Below are 22,488 nucleotides of genomic sequence, written 5' to 3'. Positions count from 1 at the left end.
ACACACACATATATACATACATATATATATACACATATACACATATACATACATATACATAATATATTTATAAAATATCTATATGTGCATATATATATATAAAAAATATCTTTCCATCTTTAAAATAATGAAAACTGTTTCAAAATTGTGCTGTGCTCATGTGCCGACCTCACCCATCGGTATAAAATTAATCCCGATCTCTGGTTAGGATACTAAAACAGCCCCAGGTCCCACCCAGCCTCCCTTTTTCCCCCTGATCAATGAAATTAAAAATATGTTCAGTGTTCTCTTGATTTTTTTTTTCCTAAACTTTTGGGACAGCGAGAAGAACACCCAGTGCAGGTAGCAGACCTAGGAGATAGTGGCTGTAGTACTGGCTAAAGGAAAAGAGAGGCGTTTTCTTACCCATTGCTGTTTTAGCCATGCTGGGATGTGCAGCTCTCAGAGGCGGTGAAGGCAAAAGGGTCCAGCTACAGCAGTGGAGAGAGGGAGAGAAGACTGAATAAGGCACTGAGTCAGCAGAGTGGGGCTGTGCAAGAGAAGGAGCAAGAGGCAGGAGCCCATGAATAATTATCACTCCTCTACCCAAGCAGATTGGCTCGAGAGGTCCCCTGATATGACTCCTGCAGAGCCAGAATCTCCGGGCATTAAATATTGATCCACCAATAGTGCCGGAGTACAAAGTGCCAGAATGCAGTTTGAAATGGAAATCAGTCCTTGGATGCTTCTCCCCCCTCGGTCTGGCGTTAATAGTACATTCCATGTCAAATGTTTTATGTCTTACATGAAAAAAGCCTATTGGTGTTGAAGGCTCTGCTGTTGCTACCTGTAAAACATGCACAAATTCACTTTAACATATTTCATTCCAAAGATACAACAAGAAGAGGAACCATTGCAAGGGATTTCCTAGACCATTCCAGTAAAACAGTTGCTCAGGTTATTTTTGCCTAATGCAAAGGTACACAGATATCATATACAATTGTTTTATACTGAATGTTTCTGCATTTTAGTACCTGTTTTATTGTCCCCAGACCTAACCTTGGTCACGTCAAACTTTTCTTAAACTTTTCTTAACCTTGGAAAATGGAGGCTGGACCTGCTTACCCTCTCAAAGGGCTCTGGAAATCCCAGAACAGAATAAATGTGGACAGAAGTCAGTAACTACTTCCCTGATGCACTATGCTAAGAGTCATTGGGAAGATGTGAGCTTGAGTCCCTTAAAGTGTTCAGGATGAGGCCTGATATGGTCACTACATGAAAGGGGATGGACACATACTAAAAATCCTCTACACTAATTTTAAGAATCCTCTATCCCTGGCAAGAGGAAAGCCAGTGACATGGCAGCCACTAAACAAATGTGGTGGAGGTTAATTGAAACATTGCTAGAAATATGGCAGTGATGGGACCTGTTTGTACACCTCATAGGCCTGGAAGTAGTTGCTGGCCTAGAGGAGCCAGTATCCAGGACCTCGGCACAAAGAGAAGGATGCTCCACCTTTACCTTCTCATCTCACTGTCCAGCTGGAGCTCATCTGCCTCTCCCAGGGGATCACTAGCCTTATTATTAAGAGCTTTCAGGCATACCAGACTCCCACACTGCTTCCAGACAGACAGGGCACAGGGCAGATTTTCAGCTTGCAATTTGGAGGACACTTCTTGGACGTGTGTGTATGGGTTGGTGGGAAAAGCAGGGTATTGGCACCATTGTTCTTCCTTGTGTGGGGCTGTTTGCAGCATGGTATTGCTAACTGTGATGCTCTCACTCTGTGTGTGCTTCCCTAGAACAGGTAACCCACCAGAGTTTGCTTCTTGAGCTTCCTTGAAGTCAGTGAAGACCACCTTTGAGCAAAGCATCACCCAGCACATGAGCATAAGGCTAGCTTTCTCTTTTGAGGCTCTAATGACGACACTGAAAACTAAATTAGGTTTGTTCCTTAAGTGAAAATAGTAAAGTCTAGAAGTGAGTCTGGGGAGAGAAACATCCCCGTGCACAGACACCAGCATGTGAGCTGAGGCGGGGCAGACGCTGTGATGGCTCCCTGCCGAGGTGCAGGCAGAGGATGAGAACAGGTGTATCGAGATGCAAGGCCCATCCACCCTCCCGAGAGGCTCTGCCCTCTGGGAAAGCAGGAAGGCGGTCCCGGGACCCGGTGCCGTTCTAAGATGTTTTTCTTCTGGGCCTTCGGTTCCGTGGCTGCGTAGGGGCGTTGGTGAGCAGGGGACAGGACTGCGACTGGATGTCTGTAGTGACAGGAGCTTATTCCCGAAAGGAAATGGTGAGCAAGGGCGGCCTGGCCCCAGCCGCGGGACCCGCCGAGCCTCTGAGGCCCGGCCAGGGGCGGTTCCCCCGGGCGGGCCGGGCCGAGGCTCCGGGCGCTCTCCGTGGTGCTGCAGCCCGAGCGGGGCGGGATGGGGGCCGGGCAGGCAGGGTGGGGCCGGAACAGGGTTCTCACGGGGGCGGGAGACCGGCAGGGCGGCAGGGACGGACGAGGAGGGGGCAGGCAGGGATAGGTGCGGCTGGCCCAGGCCCCGAGGGGCCGTGAGGGTCTCTCTGCCGGCCCCGCCCGGCCCCGCCGTACCCCTTGGTGCCTGCCCGGCACGGGGCGGCACCGGCGCTCGGCTCGGCGGGGCTCAGCTGCCGACGTGACACCGGGGCTGCGCTGACACAGAGCATCTCTGCTCGGCTCCCCATCCCCCGCCCGGCACGCCCAGTAGGCAGCGAACCCGCCCCGGCGTCTGTCTCTTGTGTTTAGTTGCTTTTTCCTGTTCTCTGAGCTAAAGCAGCGGCACGGGCGGCCGGCAGAGTGGGAAGGCTCCCCCGCCCTTGCGGGAGGGACCTCGCTTCTCGCTTCCGCAGCGGCAGCAGCGCTTCCCCGCTCCCTTCGCCGCCGGGAACCTCTGCCCCATCCCCGGGTAACCCAGGCCGGGGCCGGGACTGCCCGCAGCCCTTTCCAAGGCAGCCGGCGAGGATTGCCAGGCCTGGAGAACGTGGGACACCGATGATGACAGTTCGGGTCTCTCCGGGGAAGCAGTTCCCGGGCTCCTGGGGCGGGGAGTGCCGAGAAAGCGGTGCAAGAAATTGCTTGGCAATCACTGTCATGTCAAATCCTGGCATGTACAGGAGCAGCTACCAGACACCTCATACATCATTTCTATTCCACTGATTGCCACTGTTTGATGTTGTGTTTCACATAAATTGTATGGGAGCATGAATTAAACTCTGGTATGTCCTAGCAAGGACTTGTTTTCTTTTGCAGTTTGGGCCTTTTCATGATTGACATTAAAATGTGTTTGCAGGCCAGGCTACCTCCAGATCTGTGGCTGTACGGGCTGTAAGGATGTGCTCCTGAGCAAAACACCCCTGAATAGTTTCTAAATAACAGTGGGGTGTAACTGTGGCTTTCGTCCCATTTTTGTTGGACGTTTATCTGGCCATGACCAGATAATTGAAGACTTTTTGTCCATTTCCCCCGTTTGTTGTTTACTCCATGTATTAGGAAAGATATTACTTTTTACCCCTTTGCAGACAAGGGAGAAGGAGAGGTAGTGCTGGAAAAAAAAATGTACAGCACTTTGAAGACAATTGCTGCTAAGCAAATGAACTGCATTGGCACTGAAATGTGAATCACAGAGATGGGAACAGGTCATGAATCTCTTTTTCTCTGCCTGTGCTATGTGTTTCCACTGTATAGACTGGGAGGCTTTGCCACCTTGTTTAGTTTTCTTAAATAACCTGAAAAGTAATCTTTTTTCCTATTGAATTTTGGGAGAATTGTTTACACTTAGCCTTTGTCATTAGGAAATGTAATGGACCTTATTTAGAGGAGCTGATCTTTTTCGTATTTGACTTCTACTTCTTCTATAGGCCTTTCTCTTTGTGTCTATGAAATTTTAGAAAATAAATCAGTAACTACTTCATTATTAGTTTGTTTACATCTCTGTTTCACGTCCTCACCAAATCTTAGGCTAAAAGTTATTGTTCAGACTGTATGATGAAGTCTTCAAAACTCAAAGAAGAATGGTGCCTGTACAACCTTTATTACTCTTCCAATGAATTTATATAATGATAGAATTTTAGATTATACACTCATATGCTATTTTTTTCTCTCTACATACATAACAAGATGGATGGTACTCCGTTTTTGAGCACTATTAGATATTTTATTTTCATTTTGCTCTCATAAAAGAGAACCTTGACACAGTCCTCTGTGTCCTTGAAATAATGGGTACACAATAAAGATTTTCTTGCAGGAGTGTTTGCCAGAATATTTTCCTAATATGGCTGAAAAAATCTTTTGTGTTGCCTTACTCTTCACAGCAGGTTAACCACAGATTGGAAGATGTTAGCATCGTTTGTGTTTCAGTAAGCAGATAAGCCCTGCATATTTTAATGTGAAATTTAGAGAGAGAGAAGATTCCAAATATATGCATGTGTGATTTTCATAATCTTTGTAACATTTGGGAATTTTTGGTAACTTTTTCTGAAATTTTCTGTAGAACTGTATAAATATACCAAGTAGATGAAAAGATTAGTGAAAACACAGGGAGGGAGGAAGAAAGAGCAGAGATATATATGTATGTATGACTGTGTCTTGGATCTGAAGCATGGTAACCATTTTCTCTTCTTGAATTTTATCTTTCTTATCCTTTCATTTCCCTATGTAACATTCATGCTATGAAGCAATACTGTCTCTTTCCCATTAGCATTTCTCCGCTTCTGAAATTGTGCTTTTTTTGCTGAGCATAGCCTATCTAAAAATCATCTTCTAAAGAAACTTGGTAGCAGTTTGATAAGCCAGCTGCAGACAATGTCACCACTAGTGATTTCAGTTGCTGCTTGTTCCACACACATGTTGGAGTGAGGCAGCTTTAGAGCTCGCCTGGTTTCATGCAGGCTTTTCTACTTGCATGGCTGCACATGGTGTTCCTTTCAGCAGCATTCAGGATCACTGTGGGGAAGCTGAGTAATGGTATTATGGCATTTGTGGATTTATTTTTTCTTTATTTTCATAGAAATCTGTAAGCAATGGCTTAATGCCAGCATGGGTATTGTACATAATGAGATCTCCCTCAACAACCTTGTCCAAGAATTGTGAGCTAGAGCTGTGCAGGGCCACATGATGGGAGTGACTTGGTTGCAGCTAGATCTGTGCTGTGCCAAAAATACAGAAACCGTAGGCCTGGTGGGCGAAGGCTGGGGAAATTGAGGTGGAAGCCATTTACATCATTCTGAATGAGGATAACATGTGCATAAGATGCTGAGAACTCTTGTGTGGAATTAAACCAAGTGGCCATCTATCCAGTAGCCTGTAAATTGTAAATCCTTCCCTTCCAAGGCTCCACCAGATAGCGGAATTTTCTAATCAGTGACATTCTCACCTTGGATGAACCCCTCATCATCAGCTCTTGCACAGGGCACCTTTGAGGGGAATCCCAGTGCCTGCGGAACAGTTTTGGTTTTCACATCCTGACCCATCTTCATGTTAGCCACCACTGGGCAGCCTCCCCACATCCTTGCATGTCTTCAGTGTCCTCACAGAAGTGCTGTTAGAGATGCTCAGCTTGATGTCTCCATGTGAATCCTGACATTTGTAATTCTTTGACTCTCCCCTGCCTTCTTGCTTCCCCTTCCACACTCCCTTGCTTGTAAAATTTTTTTCCCCTAATTTCCTTCTTCTTCAGTTCACTCTTCACAGGTAAAGTCTTATTTTTTATTTTTGTAAAGGGATAAGCTGTCACTTGTCTTTGAAATGGGAAACTGTATAGGAAGAGCAGCTACAAGCACAGGCCAAGGAGCAGCAGCAAAGGGCAAGCTCCTGTTATTCTCCCAAGATATGTACTTTGAGGCCTTCCTGTAATCTCTACACATTTAGTTACCTACCCTCTAGTAGTGCAGTTTCTCTTTATCATCAGTGGTTGCAGGTGAACTCTGGGGGAAGGCTGACAGTAGGAAAAGCACATGAAGAACTTCCCTAGGGATCATTACAGCCACTGACTGCTCTCAGGAATGCCTGAGCCTAATACAGTTTTGATAATTCAATAACCCCTGTCCAGTCCTTTTCCTTCTATGGTGTCTCGTGGAAATCTGTTCCACAGAGCAGCTCCTTGCTACGTGAAGAAGCGTCTTTTGTTTATATTGAGCATGTGTCCTACCAAGACCAGATATGTTAATCTTGATGTGGGATACTAAGTATTCTTTCAGCCCCAGAATCATAGGGTCATTCCCTCTTTAAAAGTTAATGGAGGGAAGGATACCAGATCCAGCTATACTTTTACAATGGGAGAAATAGATGATACAGAAGGAGTTAGGTTAGGCTGATGGGGAACACCATCTGCTGCACCTCAGTTCACAGTGAAATTCTCCTAGAAAAACAGAAGTGCTGATGTCAATGTTCAGCAGACCTAAATCAAAAGTCATTCCAAGACCAAGAGGCCGAATTGGAGAGTGTCCTTCAAATGCCCTGTTCCAATGGGGTATATCCTGACATGGTTCTGATTTGCTTTCCTGACTGTAATTTTCTGAACGGCAAAATGCCTCGTGTTACGTGAAGTCAGCAACAAAATCATGCCTAATTCACTTTGCTCTATCTCCCTTACTGCTTGCTGTGAGAAAGTACTGAGCTATTTTACCTTTCTTTTGCTCTTCTTTGAATTGACTACGTTTCTTGTTATCGTTGGCTGGTTGGTCAGCTGTTTCATCATGGCTTTTTCTCACATGCCTTGGAGAAGACCAGCAGACCTTTTGCTTCTCCAAATGTATTCAATACCATTTTTCTCTATGTAGTCAGGCATATTTATAGATATACTTGTTTTAGGACAATAAGTGTTATATTATTGTTGGCTGTCAAATAAAGATATGGTTCTTGATACCAGGCACATCATCTATTCCTTCTGCAACTAAAATTTATTTTGACTTAGTGATTTAGCATGCAAAACAACAGATGATGGTGAAGTAAAAATATGCTGAGGTTAGATAAAACAGACTTTGAAGATATTAGCTGAAATCTTAGTGTGAAATTCACACTTAGAAGGAAACAGTAGCAGCAAATCATTTTGAGAATGAAGTGTAAGAGAACTTTTTTAGTTCTAGTCTTGCTCTTAGTACATTAAAATATTTACAGGAAATTTAATTTAACAACTGTTTTTTTCTAAAGGCTTTGCCAGACTTCATTATCTTCATCTGATATTTTTAGTGTTGCTTGCCCCTTATATTTTTAACAATGTCAGTGGACTGAGAGCTGGTCAGGGAAATAGGAAAATGGGATGAACAAAATGCTAATTATGAACAGAGAGACAGGGTAACAACTGGAATAATGAGAGAGAATGGGTACTGACTGGACAAAGAAACTGCAATGAAGAAGCCTTTGGGAGAACGGGTAATTAGGGTCACAGAAGCAGACAAGGGAGAGTTGGTTGTGAGACAGGGCCTGGCATGTGTTTGCTGAAGAGATGAAGAACAGGGATTTGTGGCATAATGTGGGGAGGTGGTTGCTTGGCAACCTTAATTTGGTCCCCTTATTATACATGGGTGATCACATACTGTTTTTATGCAGGATTTCTGTCTCTGTGCAGGATGGACCCGCTCTGGGGATGTACTGGGGCTGTGCAGGAGAGATGAGTGACACCCCTATGGCTCCTGCTTCATTTATTGCTTGAGCTGGGAAGTCAATAATGAACAATGGGAGGGGAAAGAAAGGTCATGCATCTGTAATAATGCACTGTTGCACAAAAGATACTTTTCCTATGTAGTGCTAATACAGACAGTTAAACCACTTCTATGTGGAACCTCTAATAGTGTAATAGTTTCTAATTATCTAATTTTTAATGACCTCTTTTAGAGCCCTAAGTCCAGTTTTCTCAGCAATTACACCTGCAAGTGATGTTGCAGTGTCTGTGTTTGAAATATTTTTAAATACTTCTAAATTATATCTGTAATGCCTCAGAAATAAGATCTAAAATCAGTGAATACCTCTGCCTTTAATTATTTTGTGTCTCTTGTCCTGTATTTTAAACAGCAGTAATACCTTTTCTTTGCTGCTGTGAATTTTTGTGAATTAATTTTAATTTGTGCAGCGCTCAGATATTGAAGTGATGAGCAGCACTGAGAAGCTCTGGAGGAAATTAATATTTCTGGCATCATACGGCAATTGAATAATGGCAGTGAACAAAGCACAGGCCACACAGTGAGTTATGAGGTGAAAGCAAAGTATTGATTAACTGTTTGGTGAGAATAGCATAGTGGTCATATGCAAAAATAGCAGTTAAAGACTGGGACATAGATACAGGAAGTTATTATCACCCTTGTACTGAGTAGATTTCCAAGATGGGATTTAAAAGGTGTATGGATGACCCATGTGCTTTTTTCTTTCTCTAGGCAGGGTCGCTTGTTTGGATAGTGTGGAGCTTCAGGTTTGTGATGAGCACTTTCATGGCTATACTCGTTCTACAGATGTGTACGGTTCATGAGTGCATTTTGTGCTGAGGGTAGAAGGTAGTGGAGCTTTTTAATTTTTTTTCTTTCTTTCTTTTCTTTTTTGAGTTCCTGTCTCTCATGGAAACCTACTCCAAACGATGTCCCTTAGAGTCACTATCTCTGACTAGTGTGGTTAGGTACACTAAGAATGGATAGTGCTTAGGCACAGTTTTAATTTTTGTCATGGAAAATAGTGGCAATGCATTAACAGCTTGTGACTGGTCAGAGATTAACTAAACATCTCTAATGCTACTGTTAGCAAGGAAAATGGTGTTTTAGGAAGAGTTTATGCAGCTAGGGAGTTGCAGGCTTAGTAACTCGTGATAGAGAATAAAGAATGGTTTCCTTTACTGACCTTTTGTTTTGATTATTGTTGTACACAAGGTAGCTTTTTGTTAGTGTCTGCTTGTGGACACTGTAGGTATGGGGCTCAACAGGAATTTAGTTTTTGAATGGCATAAAATTTCTCCTGTTTGTTGGTTCAGCTCTGAACTTACAAAAAGCAACGTACCACATGAGTTCCACCTCTGTGACACGGGTGACCATTCTGCTGTCTGCTGCATATCTGTCTGTCCCCTTTTGTCTTTTCTTATTTTTATATGCAGCCCTGCAAAGCCTGTCTGCTGCAATCCCATGTCACAATGCACCCTGTCAGTTTTTGTTCTGTAGCAGACATGTAGAAGGTGGTAAAACACCTGTGTTCCCAGCAGCTTATGCCACTTATATTTTTTGCTTTGCATTGCTATTAATTTTTTATGTCTGAAGTTTGAATGTAATCACTAAGTTCAGAAGAAATGAATATTTTCCAGTAAATCTTCAGATAAAGAAATAAAAGGAAATCTCATTAAGCCACAGAACTTGAAAAGACTGTGAGCTATTATTCATATGAGCTAATTCAATGGCCAATTAAAGCTGTAACTCACTTTTATCTTTTATAAGGCTGAAAAATTTCTGACTTACCTCTGATTTCCTATTCAGTTAAATGTTATTAGATTCAAGCAATGTAAGAACTTTAGACAGAAAAAGAAAAGAATAGGAAAAAGCTGTCCATCTTTGTCAATGGCTCATTGGTACATAGCCATTGTAATAACCAAACATGGAAAAATGCATTAGATGAAAACTTCCAGTTCAGCAGCTGAATTTCTCTAAGTCTACCTTCTGATTTTATTTTTCTGTTTTAGTTTTCAGTTTCTTTTCAGTTATTTTCATGAAAAGCCAAGATGATTTGGTCCCTGAAGTTTCTTGCTTTAAGGCATTATCTTAAGTCTTAGCTTTGTGACTCTTCTTCTGTTTCTGTCATTGTTTTCTAACATCTTTATAAACATATTATTCTAAAATGATGTCATCAACAGACAAAAACTGCATCTGTGTTTTTGATCATTTCTTTTAACATGTTCAAAAATTCTATTAGCTTATCTTATTAAAATATATCTGCTTTTAAGAGTTCATGCCACTTTTCCACTGGGATCTGCAGATCCCTTTCAGTCTCTGCTTTCTAGGTTGTTGTTCTGTGCTATGTTAGAATGCCTGTTGCTTAGAATGACCTATACCTTTGCATTGGCACACGTTAAAATTCAAATTGATGTTATTTAAAAAAACAACAAAAATATTTTTCCACATATTCCGTGCTATAGTAAAGATTTAAAGTTAAATTATAGAGGAAAGAAACCAAATATTCTTTTACATCTGATTTTTAGCAGTGTTGTTTCATCAAGGGTCAGATCCTGCAATTTACATGGCTTCTGGGTAGCTTTATATTCATGTGTAGGTAAGCATAAGATAATCTAAGTTAATGAGAAACACTGGCTTCACTAGGACAAGCAGTCAGCTCCTCCTTAGGCCACTCCATGAGGATGAAAGTGTTTGACTGTGGAGATCTTTGCAAAGAACAGGGCCATGATATCACCCTGCTAAGTACTATGTTTAATTTTGTGAGCAGTTTTGTTAATTAGACCTATTGAAAGTGCAGTAAATGCTCCAATCAATAGAGTGTCATCACTTCATAAATGTTTAAGTCTGGAAAGGACTATTACTTTCTCGGAGTCATTCTGCAAATAATTATTTATGAAATCACAAATTTTATTACTAATTTCGTATCTACTAGCATCAGTTTAATAGTCCCACTTAGATTACTAAGAAATGCTGCTTCAATGTGATTTAAAGAAGATCTGCCTAGAAAGTAACTCTTTGGATAGAGTTGCTAAGTCTACTATTGCTTTCTTCAGTCTCTCTGGTTAATCAGCCTTTAGACATTTAATGTGGTTGTATTTATTTAGTGCAATTCCAAAAGTCAAAGTATCAAATTGGTCCAAGTTAAAGTGTATTTTACAGAAATATGTTGTATGAATATAATGAGTTCTTATCCCTTGTGAGTTTTTTCATGGTATTGCTTGAATCCTAATTTCTAAGTCTAAGTAAATACCATTTTAATTTTTTTTTTTTTAATGGGATTCTTGGGTATTGATATGGATCAGTGAAGTACTCATTCACTGTATTGCCAAGACAGTTCTGATCCCAGTCATTGGTTTTCACTTGCAGTCCTTCTGCTGGTAATAGATTTTACAAATGGAAGAAATTCAATTGTCTGAAAGGATGATAAGAATCCCGAACAGCAAAAGGAATGCAGCATCCATCATTTCTGAGAAACCATGTATCCCTATCAGTAAAAAGGAATAATTTCTAAAGTAAATAATGCTCATTTAGAGAGCTCTTTTTTTCAATTCAGTAATGCATTTAAATTGGCATTTTTAAACATCTATTATGGCAGCAGCAATTCTAAAATGAGAATTGTCAGCTAAAAGTTTGCAAAATTCAGTAGGTTTGAACTAATACAGTATAGCCCATGCCCTTTTTTTTTTCTTTTACCTCAGTAATCATCTATCTCACAATTGCAGCACCAGCATGAAAGCTTTTCTTACAGATAGAGGGGTTTTACAGACTAAAAAGTTGCTTTGAATATCCCATGGAGAATAAAGAACTGTTTCATACAATTATTTTTTCATAGAATCATAGAATGCTTTGGGCTGCAATGGACCTGAAAAATGATCTAGTTCCAACACCCCTCCTCTGAACAGGAGCAGCTCACTAGACCAGGTAGCTCAGAGCTCCATCCAGCTTGGCTTTTGATTCTTCCAGGGACAGGACATCCATGACTTCTCTGAGCACTCTCAGTGCCCTCACACTGAAGAATTTCTTCCAAATACCTTATCTAAGTCTACCTTCCTTCAGTTTAAAGCCATTTCACCTTATCCTATCATGTCATGCCCTTTTAAAAAGTCCCTTTCGTGTTCTCTTTAGGTACTGGAAGGCTGCTGTAATGTTTCCCTGAAGCCTTATTTTCTCCAGTTTGAACAATCCTATTAATGTGGCGTAATTATTTGAAAATTTCGGTAGTGGTGAAGGACAGAATCGCTATGACAATATTACAGCAAACATATTTTTTTTCCTGATGTGCCAGGGTTAACGAGATTGTCTTCCAGTTCTATAGTTTTGGAAGCTAAGATCAGGTGGTAATCTTACTTTTAAAAGGCCACCGTTTGATAGCTAACAAGTTTCACTAAGAAATTTGCTGTCTTTATTCAGGAATTTGGATGCTCAACTAAACCTTTGAATATAAGAAAGTTCGCTCATACAGTGAGTCTTCTAATAAGACTTTATTTCATCTCAACAAATTCAGTTTGTATGCTCCAATCAGTGGTAGGATTCCCATTAAAACAGATTCTCAATAGAAGTGTGGAGATGTCTTACTTCTCTGCAGAGAAATGGAATATTGCATCCTGTTCATATTTTTAAAATGGTTCAAAGGTTTAAAAGAGCAAGGGAAAAAACTACTGAAATGATTCATGAGCTGTAAGAAACACCTCATCCCATGAGAAAGAAAGGAATTGGCATGTCAGTGAATTAAAAACAAGACTCAGAGGTGACCTCATTAAAATATGTGAGCATATTCACAATAAGAAAATTCCAGGTACTGCAGAAGCAATGGCTGGAAGCTACCACCAGCCAAATTAAAATCAGAAATTCTGTGCTCGTTTTTAACGGAAAGAGTGATTAATCATTGAAGTACATGATGAAGGGAAGAGATGGGTTCCCCATCTCTCATTTTCAAATTAAGACAGGATGTCATGCTGGAAGATGTATTTAAGTCAGACACAAAGTTACTGAGCTCAGTACAAAGGTAATGGCCTGTGAAAAGTAGATCAGATTAGATGATTACAAAGAGTGGCAACTCTGGATTTTAGCTCTGTGACTCCACAAGAGCAGCTCTTTGCCAAGAGCTGGGTGAGCAGCTGATGGTTCTTGCATGGATCAGAAATTGTATCAGTTGTAAAATGCAGGTTGCCCAGCCCTTATGCAATTATTATTCAGCTGCGCAGAGTATGCTGAAGATCAATTTCTTTATGAAAATCCTGGCAAAATCAACAAGACTGGTTCAATGACTAGAGAAGCTACTGAAGACTGCTTATTTTAATGTCTCTTGGATCAGGTGACACAATTTTGTTTATTAACACAGCATAAAGTCTTCCATACCAGTTCAAATCATATGTCCATTTAGCCCTCATATTTTCTGATACCAATCAGGATGTTAACAGTATAAGCCAAGGGAGTGATGTACAATAATTCAAGTCGGAAGACTTCCCCAGCAGGTCTGTGGTCCAACCTGCTTCCCACAGTGAGGCCAAATTCAGAAGAAAGGATGATCCATGCTACTCAGGCCTTCCCAGTTTCCAGTGATCACTGGCAAGAGATTTCTTAGACAGCACCTGGAATGCTGTGCGTAATGTCCTGTTCTCCAAATTTGTCCAGTGCCATTTTTGTGCTGGCTGTCCTTGGGTTCAATGATAATGGTTCCATAGTGGTACATTGTACAGAAAGTGCTGCTTTGCTTTACCTTGAACCTGCTTTTTAATCAAAGTTCATCCCGTGAGAAATAATGCATAATCATTTTCCTTTTCTAACAGACCACATTTTACTAAAGATCTAGCACAATCCCCTTTTTTTACCCTGGTAATAAAATGCAAATACATCGTTGAGCTCTTTCCACTTTAATACGTGAGATTAAAATGTGATATTGATGACATTAGAAATAATGGTGCAAACACACACTGTTCCTAATGGTCTGAGCTATAATGAGTTTTGGCTTCACTCAATTAAAAATTTTTTACAAAGCAGTGTCTATTCAAGACTGAGTAAGCTGTGGAAAATCAATTTTCCATGGCTGCTTTGGCTTTGTGCAAAACATTAGTGGTTTTTTTAGTGAACCAAGCCTTTTGTTTTATTATTTGTTTTGCTTATAAATTGTGAGGGTTGAGTTACTAATTTATAATGGCCAAACAAATCTTATGTGACAGTTTAATCACCTAATTAATATCTTAAGTCAGAAGTTTTATTGTATTTTTTTGAATTTATGAGATTTTGCACATTAACACCTGAGTAGGAACATGTAATAAAAAGTATCATGATTTTATCAAATGTCAAAACCCATGATACAGCTTAAATCTGTAATTTTTAAAATGAAGTGATATTTGAATAATTGTCACATTGTAAAACTGCCGCCCTGTGGAGGCTAATGGAAAATTACACTTCAGCATGGTTCCTGAGAACTGCTCCTAATGCATTAATTACGAAAATTACCACTAGCTTTGCTGGGACAAGGTTGGTCCAATTTCTCGGAATAGGAATCTGATTCTGCTATGCACACTCACATGTGCCAGAAATCCTCTGCACTTTAGGGTGCCAACTTTCAGGCCAAAGTGTTGTACACCATGAGCAAGCTTGGGCTCAGTCCTGCCGGCTGTAGATGTTGGCATGAAGAGCCAAGGTCTGGGCAGGCAATGTGGATTATTTGTTTAGCTGGAGGAAAGTGGCTTTCTGCGCTCTCCTGAGGAGCTGGAAACAGACCTGGCCCCAGCACGAGTTTGTGAGCAAGGAGGGGCCAGGAAGGATGGGAGGCCTGGCTACACCACAGTTCTTTGACTGCAGTTGATGAGCACAATCGCCAGCCCTCAGGACCTGTTCTGATCCCCAGCAGGAGGCAGAGGTAGCAACTTCCTTGGCCAAGGCTTGCAGAGCTGATCTCTGAAGAGTTTTGTGTCAGAAGGGTTTTGGCAGCAGCATTCCAAAAAGCTATCTGCTGAACTTCCCAAGATGGATGCTAGGCTTGTCTTCCATGGGTCTCCTGTGTTTGTTTCCCTCACCTCACTGATGTGGAAACAATTAATTGTCATGCTTAGCAGCTCCACTGCTTTCTCAGTTGTTTTTTAAAGGCAGTTTGTTGCCTCACTAAATATCACAAAGCCATTTATGACAGCTCTGACCAGCTGCAGTTAGCAGACATATTTCCATGGGTTTAGTCTGGGTTTGTATGAAAGATTACTCTTTTCACTGCTGTTTTACTTTTATGTTAGAGCATTGTCATATCACTGTTTTAAACTGCTTGCAGTGGTTTCTGAAAGCTTCACTCAGGCTTAGGAAACTCTGGGATTCATGCCTGAAGGTCTTTGCTTCAAAGCAAACCCTAATGAATTCAGTGCAATTCCCCCTGGGTATCACTTTGAGATTTGAAGTTAATTTGAAACCTTCTGCAAATACTCAGTAAATTCTATGATTTGGAAGCATTGGGAATGACACGCATTCAAGTAATAGCAGTAGGAACCATCCAGGATCCTCGCAGCCTTAGGGGGGGAGTTATTACACCTTTCAGAATTCTGTGAGCAATACATATTTTTCAAAATGAGTCTTTCAGGTGCCAGTCCCACTCCTACCACCACAATGGTGCATTGATTCACTCTGCAGCATGTCTTCGAGTAGCATTTGTGCATGACTGAGAGAGACAAAGAAAAATGAGTACCATTTAAGGGTGAAGATATCTGCTTTTACACTATTGTATCCCTAGGCTTGTATTGCATCACTCTTTTTACAGGATAAAACCAGATTTCTTCTTAATGTATGCATATAACCATAACAGAGAAGAAAAAAACAAATACTTTGTTCAGTTAGTGTTTTGAGTGGTTTTGAATTTAGGATGGAAGGCTGTGATGTGTGTTTGTACAGTCATTTACAGGTTTCTCCCTGAGATTGTCAGTAAATGTGTTCATCCCATTCACATGGCAGGGGCTGTTGCAGCACTGTTGGAGACCACAGAGGTAATTGTGGGCTGGTTACCATGGCGTGCCCTGCTTCAGCTGCTGGAGTAACAAGCACAATTCAAGAGAACTGTTATCTAAATGTCCTTGAGGAAAACATGGAGTGGTGAAAACATCAACAGCTGTAAGGACAGGACCCATTCATTAACAAAAATAAGGCAAACTAATCCACTGAACTCCCTGAGGAGGGAAAAAGGTGGCTTCAGGGTAGTTTTATGTGAAGAACGAAAGTTTGATAAAGGGACCATAATTTTAGCAGATCCAGGTGTAATAACATATTGGGACTGGAAGCTGACAGATTCCTGTATTTCAGCCTGTAAAAGGGTTTACTATTTTAACCATGAAGTTTACTAATCATCTCAATATTTTCTTAAAGGCTGTAATGGTTTTGCTGTCAGCAGCATTTTTACAAGTCAGTGTAAATTAATTTAGGGAGCATCCATAGCTGTAGAGTTACACAAATAGTTATAGTAATAGAAAATCTTATGTTATTTAAGCACTCTTGGCTTGCTTGGCAGTTGCCAAATCACTCACAGTTTTTGGAGAACAAGAGGCATAAAGCTCTCTTCCATCTTGACCAGTCCATGGCTATGAGGGTTCTGTATTATTGTTTAAAATTTAACAGAAACCCTTATGCTGTTTTGTGCTGCACAGCCCATAGCAGAACTGTGTCTTTTAAGACACTGGGATACATATAAAAGTAACTGTAACTTTGGCAATTTCTAATTACCTGAATCTACTTCACTTTGGTGGGTCCTGATGAAGTGTGGTGTGTGTCCTGTGTGTGCTATGTGGGGATAGAACTGCATCAGTCTTCATCTTAGAAGGGTCTAAAATGGAAATGATTTTTTTTTGTAAAAAATAAATTATTTCGTTTAAAAAGGAGACGACAAAGCTATGATATCTTGTTTCTTCTTATTCTTCAGTTTGAGAGAGTTAATAACTCAGAAATCCTGAGTCCTTGAATTTTTTGCCTTTTCTTTTTTTTTTTTAGCAAGGCATAGGGTATTAAAAATTTATTATTGTATTTCAGGTTACAGTACAAGTTCTAGTAATGAGCTGGGCATTTGTTTGTTTAAGTATCTTTATTTGGCATGCTGAAAAGACCAGAGTTAGCAATTTTTACTTTCAATACAGAAATGTTAAACCTACCCGATAGACAGAAGGAAAATATTTCTGCACAATTAGGATGTGAAACACTGGAATATTTACCTAGCAAGTTCAGTGAGTTGCTATCCTTGTACATACTTAAAACTTTCTTGGACACAGCCTTGAGCAACTTCATTAAACTGGAAGCTGGCCTTGCTCTTGGAGGTCCACCTAGATGGCCTAAATTCCTTCCAACCTAAATGATTATATGATTCTTTGAGAAACTTTGAGGACAGAGACAGCTCTTGTTTTGGAGATATAGAATTATCACAAAGTTTTCTGCTAATAACTCTGCTTTGTAATTTATTTTTTTCCTCAATATCTGCGTCATGGATTGCATAAATAAAGGGGAAGCCCTGTAAAGATGTGTTGTTTTTTACATACAGTTTTATGAGAAATAATCATAGGACCCACAATAACAAGAACTGCTCCCTGGCCACCACAGCCCTGGCCCAGCATCCCAAATCTGTGTGTTCATTCTGGAAAGGTCTGTGAGAAGGGAGCATGCCTTTCCTTACCTGGCTGATCTGTGTCCTTACTCATTGGATAGGGATTGCCACCAAAGCATTTTCTGCTTGCTGCTTCTCAGATATGTCCTTCAATTCTACTTACAAGTAAACATTCTAGCTAGAAAATGCGATGTTCCATACCAAATGTGGGCACTGAGATGCTTTCCATGTACAGGAGAAGTCATAAGGTTTCAATGCCCATTTGTTCGACCTTCAGCTAAAAAGATAACACAATAATAGTGATTGAATGTTCAGCCTGTTTAAATTAGTGACAGCAAGGAGAGATGTGCATTAGTCTACAATTGCCTTGACAATACACAGCAGAATATTCTCCCCTTACAAGTTCTCTTTCATCTGACATGATTGCTTTCCCTTTCTGTTCTGCAAGGCCTCGGCTCCTGACCTGCTGGGTTTAGAATTAGTCCCATTAGTCTATTATTTTTCTTTTCAACAATGACAACCTCTTTAAAACAGGCCCCTTTTATGGGGATTTTAAAGGTTTTCTGTGGCTTTCACTGGAGCCTGACAATTACTAAACCATCAGTAAATTAGCCCTGTTCCTCCTAAAGTCATTGTGGCATTTTCAGGATATTGCCTCCCATCCAAGGTCTTTCAGGAGTGGCTTCTCTCTCTCCTTTCTTCCCCAGACCCCCTGACCAAACGCCTTCAGGCGTACCAAGCATTCCTCTCCACTGTAAACATATTAATATTTTCAGTGTAAATGCTTTCCAGGCTCTCACACACTCTGAGGATGTCTCCTCTCAGGTTTGAGATTATTGTGGCGAGGATCTTTAGCTTTAAGCCACGAACTGCAATGTATATATATGCTATTATGTGTGTTTTTATAGCAATAAGCCCATAAATACCAAGTAGAACACTATTGGTAAGGTAGGGGTTGAGTAAAAGCTGAGTTCTCTTCATGTGAGATGTTTTTTTTTAGCTTGGTTTATGCTGCACTTTCCTGTTTATTAAATATTTTCTTCTGCTTGTGCTTTAAGTGTTTTTCATTATTTTACATGTATTTTGGGAACATTTTCCCTGTGTAGTCTATGCAAATGTCTTTCAGGATTGCTTTCAAGCTTCTTATGAAACATTTTCCAGGGCTTATCAGTACTTCTGATTTTCTGTTTCCTTTTTTCTCCTCATTTGATGTCAATAACATCATAATTTCATATGGCTTATCTCTTTACAGGTTCAGCTTCCATCTGTGTTCAGGCTTTCTCTTAATGTTGCTATTGGATCTTGATTTTCGTAGTTCTGTAAAACAACCCAGGTTCTTCTGCTTTCTTCACTTCCCTTTGCAGGGGAAAGCTGTTCTTGTGCTGCCAGGGGGTTGTTGAATCTTTTTGCAGAATGGGAACATGTGGTGCTGCCAGATAGTAGGAGGTCAGGAAGCTTCTTGCTGACATAAAATTAATTTCCCTCCCTGATTCATATCCATGTATTTTAGTGAAAAATGTCTTAGTAGAAGGACTTTGGGCATAGTCTTCATGTGTACTTGTGTACAGCAATGAGAGCAGTAAATCTTTCTTAGCTAGGCAGGGAAACAAGGAAAAGTGCTAACTTCATCCAAAACAACAGAAAACTTCTGATTTTATAGGTTACCCTTGATTTTTCATGGGATATTTGACAAGAAGGGAGGAAATAGCTCTTGGCCCTCTCTTGGGAATTGGAAGAAGTGTATATGGTGTCAGGAAGGTGCAGCTTACAACTGAAGCTTTACTAATGAATGTGTTGAAATTTTGATCCATTCATTCTCTTTTTTCTATATTGGATTAATTTTTGGTGATAAGATGAAATAAGCTAAACCTCAGAGAAATGTTGTGAATATTAATTAGGGACTGTTGGTTGAACACTGACTGTTTACCATGTGGACTGGTACATAGGCGGGGATTTTTTCACATTAATTGTAGATGTAAACAAACAACCCAGAGGAGAAATCTGTGGTAATTTTCATGTATTGGTAAATAGGAGCAATGGACTACCAGAAAATCTTGAATGCATTTCTCCAGAACTATTAATAATAAAGCAAAGCCTTTATCTGGAGTGAAAATCTTTAATTTTAGAAAGTTTAATTTTCTATTTTAGAATCAATAACTTGTTACTGTTGGTGGGCTGAGATATGTTATTCAGTTTATTTATCTATCACTGATGGAGAAAGAGAAAACAGATACAAAAATAGTCTTCTTTATCATAACCAATATGAATTTTTCTAATGAATCTGTCAAATAGGATTGGATTTTGTAGAAAATTCTGTCCTAGTATTTCCAGGGAACCAATTCCCTGTTCAGGGGAGAGAGGAGAAATACACAGCTGCTTTAATTTTACTACCAAAAATACATAAAATAGTTATATCAATTAAAACAGAGTTATTTCTTTTTTTGCTGGTTACAATGACATTTTTATGGTTTATTTGTTTCCACTGAGGATGGTGATCCTTTGTTAAATATAATGTGATAGGCTATTATATTTTTTGTCCTGTAAGACATATTTATACCTTTTCTGCAGATTGTCTTCTGATTCAGAAGAATTTGTACTGAATCATCATTTAAACTCCAATTTCATGCCAGTGCAAGGTACAAGGTGCATCTTGTAAGCATTGGTATATCCCTGGAACATGGCCACAGCAGAACCATGTTTTTAGATTTTGGCATGTACTTGAAGAGCATTCTCATTTGGAGAGACAAAATGCTTCATTATTTAGATCACAGGCAACAGATCAGTGAATGCTCCAGAATTATTCTGCCTAATCAACTAATTATGTTGCCAGCTGCAGCCTGAACTAGCACCCTTCATGAGTGAGATTAGAAAGCAAAAGGACATTGTGTTAGGAATTCCTTCAAAAATTGTGTTTCAGAGAGCAGAACAATCATCAATTTGGTCATTAGATAGATATGATAGATATAAAGTATGTTTTCAATGGAAGTTTTGGATAGAGAAATACAGAGTGTTGTATAGAGAAATGTTTGGATATCTCCCTTTGGTGTCTCCTGAAGTTCTACAGAATCCTATGAAAAAATAAGTCTTCTCTGTAATTAAAAATTTTGTATTATTTTTATGGTGTTTTAAGTCTCAGCTCTAAGGAAAAAAAAGTGGGTGAATCTCATTAGAAGTAATTCTTCTTTCTCTGCATCCTCTTTGTAAAATAATCTAGTTGCACCCTTTCTGCTAATTTTTAACATGGCAACTGTTTGGTAATAGAATCCAATTCCTAAATAATTTTATATGGTTCATCCCATCTGTGCAATGCTGTCCTCAGTACTTCAAGACAGAAAACATACTTCATGGTAACAGCTCAAGTGGGAGACTGCTATGAAAAGATTAAGAACAAGTTTCTATTTGCAGTTGTAATGGAAACTGCAATAAAAATTGCTTTCAGAAATTGCCTGTAGAATACTTTGCAGTTGCACTTCTGTACACCATTGATTGATTGGATTCATTGTGATGAATATTTAGTGCTTTGAAATCTGACTGCAGGGTGGCTCAGATGCTTAGGTGAAGTACCTGAAGGACTCCAAGGCTTTTTGTTACTCCTGATGTGCTAGCATGTCTACACCAGCCAGCACTGTGGTCCAGAGGGAGCAAGGTCTGCACAGTGAAATGTCACCTGATGTCCACACTGAGGGCATTCATTGAGTTTTTACTTTGGACTAATTCTTATCTGGCTGTGAAATGCCCAGGACTGGGCAAAGTGTGTTAGAGAGGGTGCAGTACTGGTGAATTTGCTGTTTTGCATACAGCCTGAGCTGCCTTCCATACTGCTCCATAATCCAGGAGAACAGTAGCAGAAAATAGGTATAGTTGTATTAATAAAGCTCATACTTAAAGTATCTATGTCTCTTGAAATAATTTTTTTCTGAGTCTGCTAAATGTCAAAATGTCAAGTCATATACAGTGCAGTTCACACTATTCACATATGTTTCTTGGCCAAGCCATCTGGGCTGAAATTACAGTCTCAATGAGAATTTTGCACTCTGGTCAGGGCAAAAAGTTATTTTCTGGCATATTATTATCCTTTTTCTGCTTATATTTTCATTTAAGCTAAGTTTAAAAAAAGGAGTGCAAATGACTATAGATCTTGTACAGTGATCTTCTTATCAGATTTCAGGTCATTGCTAATTGACAGCATTTTAGGGTGTTTTGTTTGTTTTTAAATAAACATAAAGCAGGTCAAATAAATCAGGCAGAACACTTCAGCAATGGATTTAGGTTTTAGCTTAGCTCTTTTAAACAGAAGTCTAAATGACTCCTTTTGGAAAGATCTAGCAAAATATCTCAGGGAAGGTAAAATTGTTTATTAAATTCTTAATGTGTAAATAATTCAAATGTCACTTATAAAAATCTGTATTAGTTTTCTCTTTCTTTGGTCTCCAGTTGTTTTTGTATTTGGCATCTGTCATAATTTTCTTAGCCTTTGTTGGAGGCTGTCATAACTACAGGCTTAAAACTCTTTTAAAATATATTAGTCACGTTTGCCTAATACATCTTGTTCAGCACTTCACAACATTGGTACCTAAATATATTGAGAATTAAATAAGTTTTCAAAGGCTAAGGTGGCTTCTAGAGGGCACTGAAAATCTTCCAGTAAGGCTGCATTTAAACAGTTTTGGTCTAACTCAAAACATTTGAATGTTTCTCTTTGCTCAGATCTACTCCAGTAGGTAAATACCAAAGGAAATGTATCGGAAAAAGCTCCAATGATGGAACTGAGCACAAAGTGTCTGAATTATGCTACGAGATATGCAGGTATAAAGGTTGGGTGTTAAATAATTCAATATTACTGACACATAGGCGTTCCTAGTCAGAGACAGCCAGACAACAAGAGGATTTTTTTTTGTTAGAGAAATAAGCACCCAAAACACCTTGGGGAATCCCTGCATTATACTCAGAATCTTATAGCAAGTTGACAGTGGCCAAGTCACATGGTCATTTTTATGATATTCACTGAAAAATGTCTTGGGCTCCACAAAAAGAAAATATGAAATATCTTGTTGAAGGAAACTTGGATGCCTCTCTAGCTCGGTGATAGCTAAGTGCAGTTCAGGTCCCCTTCAATTTCCATTTTGCAGAGGTTAAAAGAAGAACGTAAAGTTTTGTCCAAAAACAAGGTAGGCAGCAGTGTCCTATTCTGAGGCGTTATTACTCCAATCTGAATTTGTAGAACAGAGATAATAATCTCCAGTATAAATCTTGGTTCTATTTGCCTTGAAAT

At 39.8% G+C, this 22,488-nt stretch overlaps 1 protein-coding gene and 1 long non-coding RNA gene across 2 annotated transcripts in view; one reads left to right on the top strand and one right to left on the bottom strand.

Moving 5' to 3' along the window:
* STMN2 (stathmin 2) overlaps window positions 1–657 on the bottom strand; it is a 39,092-nt gene extending 38,435 nt beyond the window's left edge. The window contains exon 1 of the mRNA XM_015619953.1: window positions 406–657. Coding sequence (XP_015475439.1) covers window positions 406–424 — 19 coding nt within the window. The 5' untranslated portion in view covers window positions 425–657. The remainder of the gene's footprint in view (window positions 1–405) is intronic.
* Window positions 658–1,939: 1,282 nt separating this feature from the next.
* Window positions 1,940–22,488, top strand: part of LOC117243959 — a 69,646-nt gene continuing 49,097 nt past the window's right edge. Inside the window, exon 1 of the long non-coding RNA XR_004496144.1 lies at window positions 1,940–2,276. This is a non-coding gene — a long non-coding RNA (uncharacterized LOC117243959). The remainder of the gene's footprint in view (window positions 2,277–22,488) is intronic.

Source organism: Parus major, chromosome 2, assembly GCF_001522545.3.
Source record: "Parus major isolate Abel chromosome 2, Parus_major1.1, whole genome shotgun sequence".
Taxonomy (NCBI): domain Eukaryota; kingdom Metazoa; phylum Chordata; class Aves; order Passeriformes; family Paridae; genus Parus; species Parus major.
This window is presented reverse-complemented; position numbering and strand designations above follow the sequence as displayed.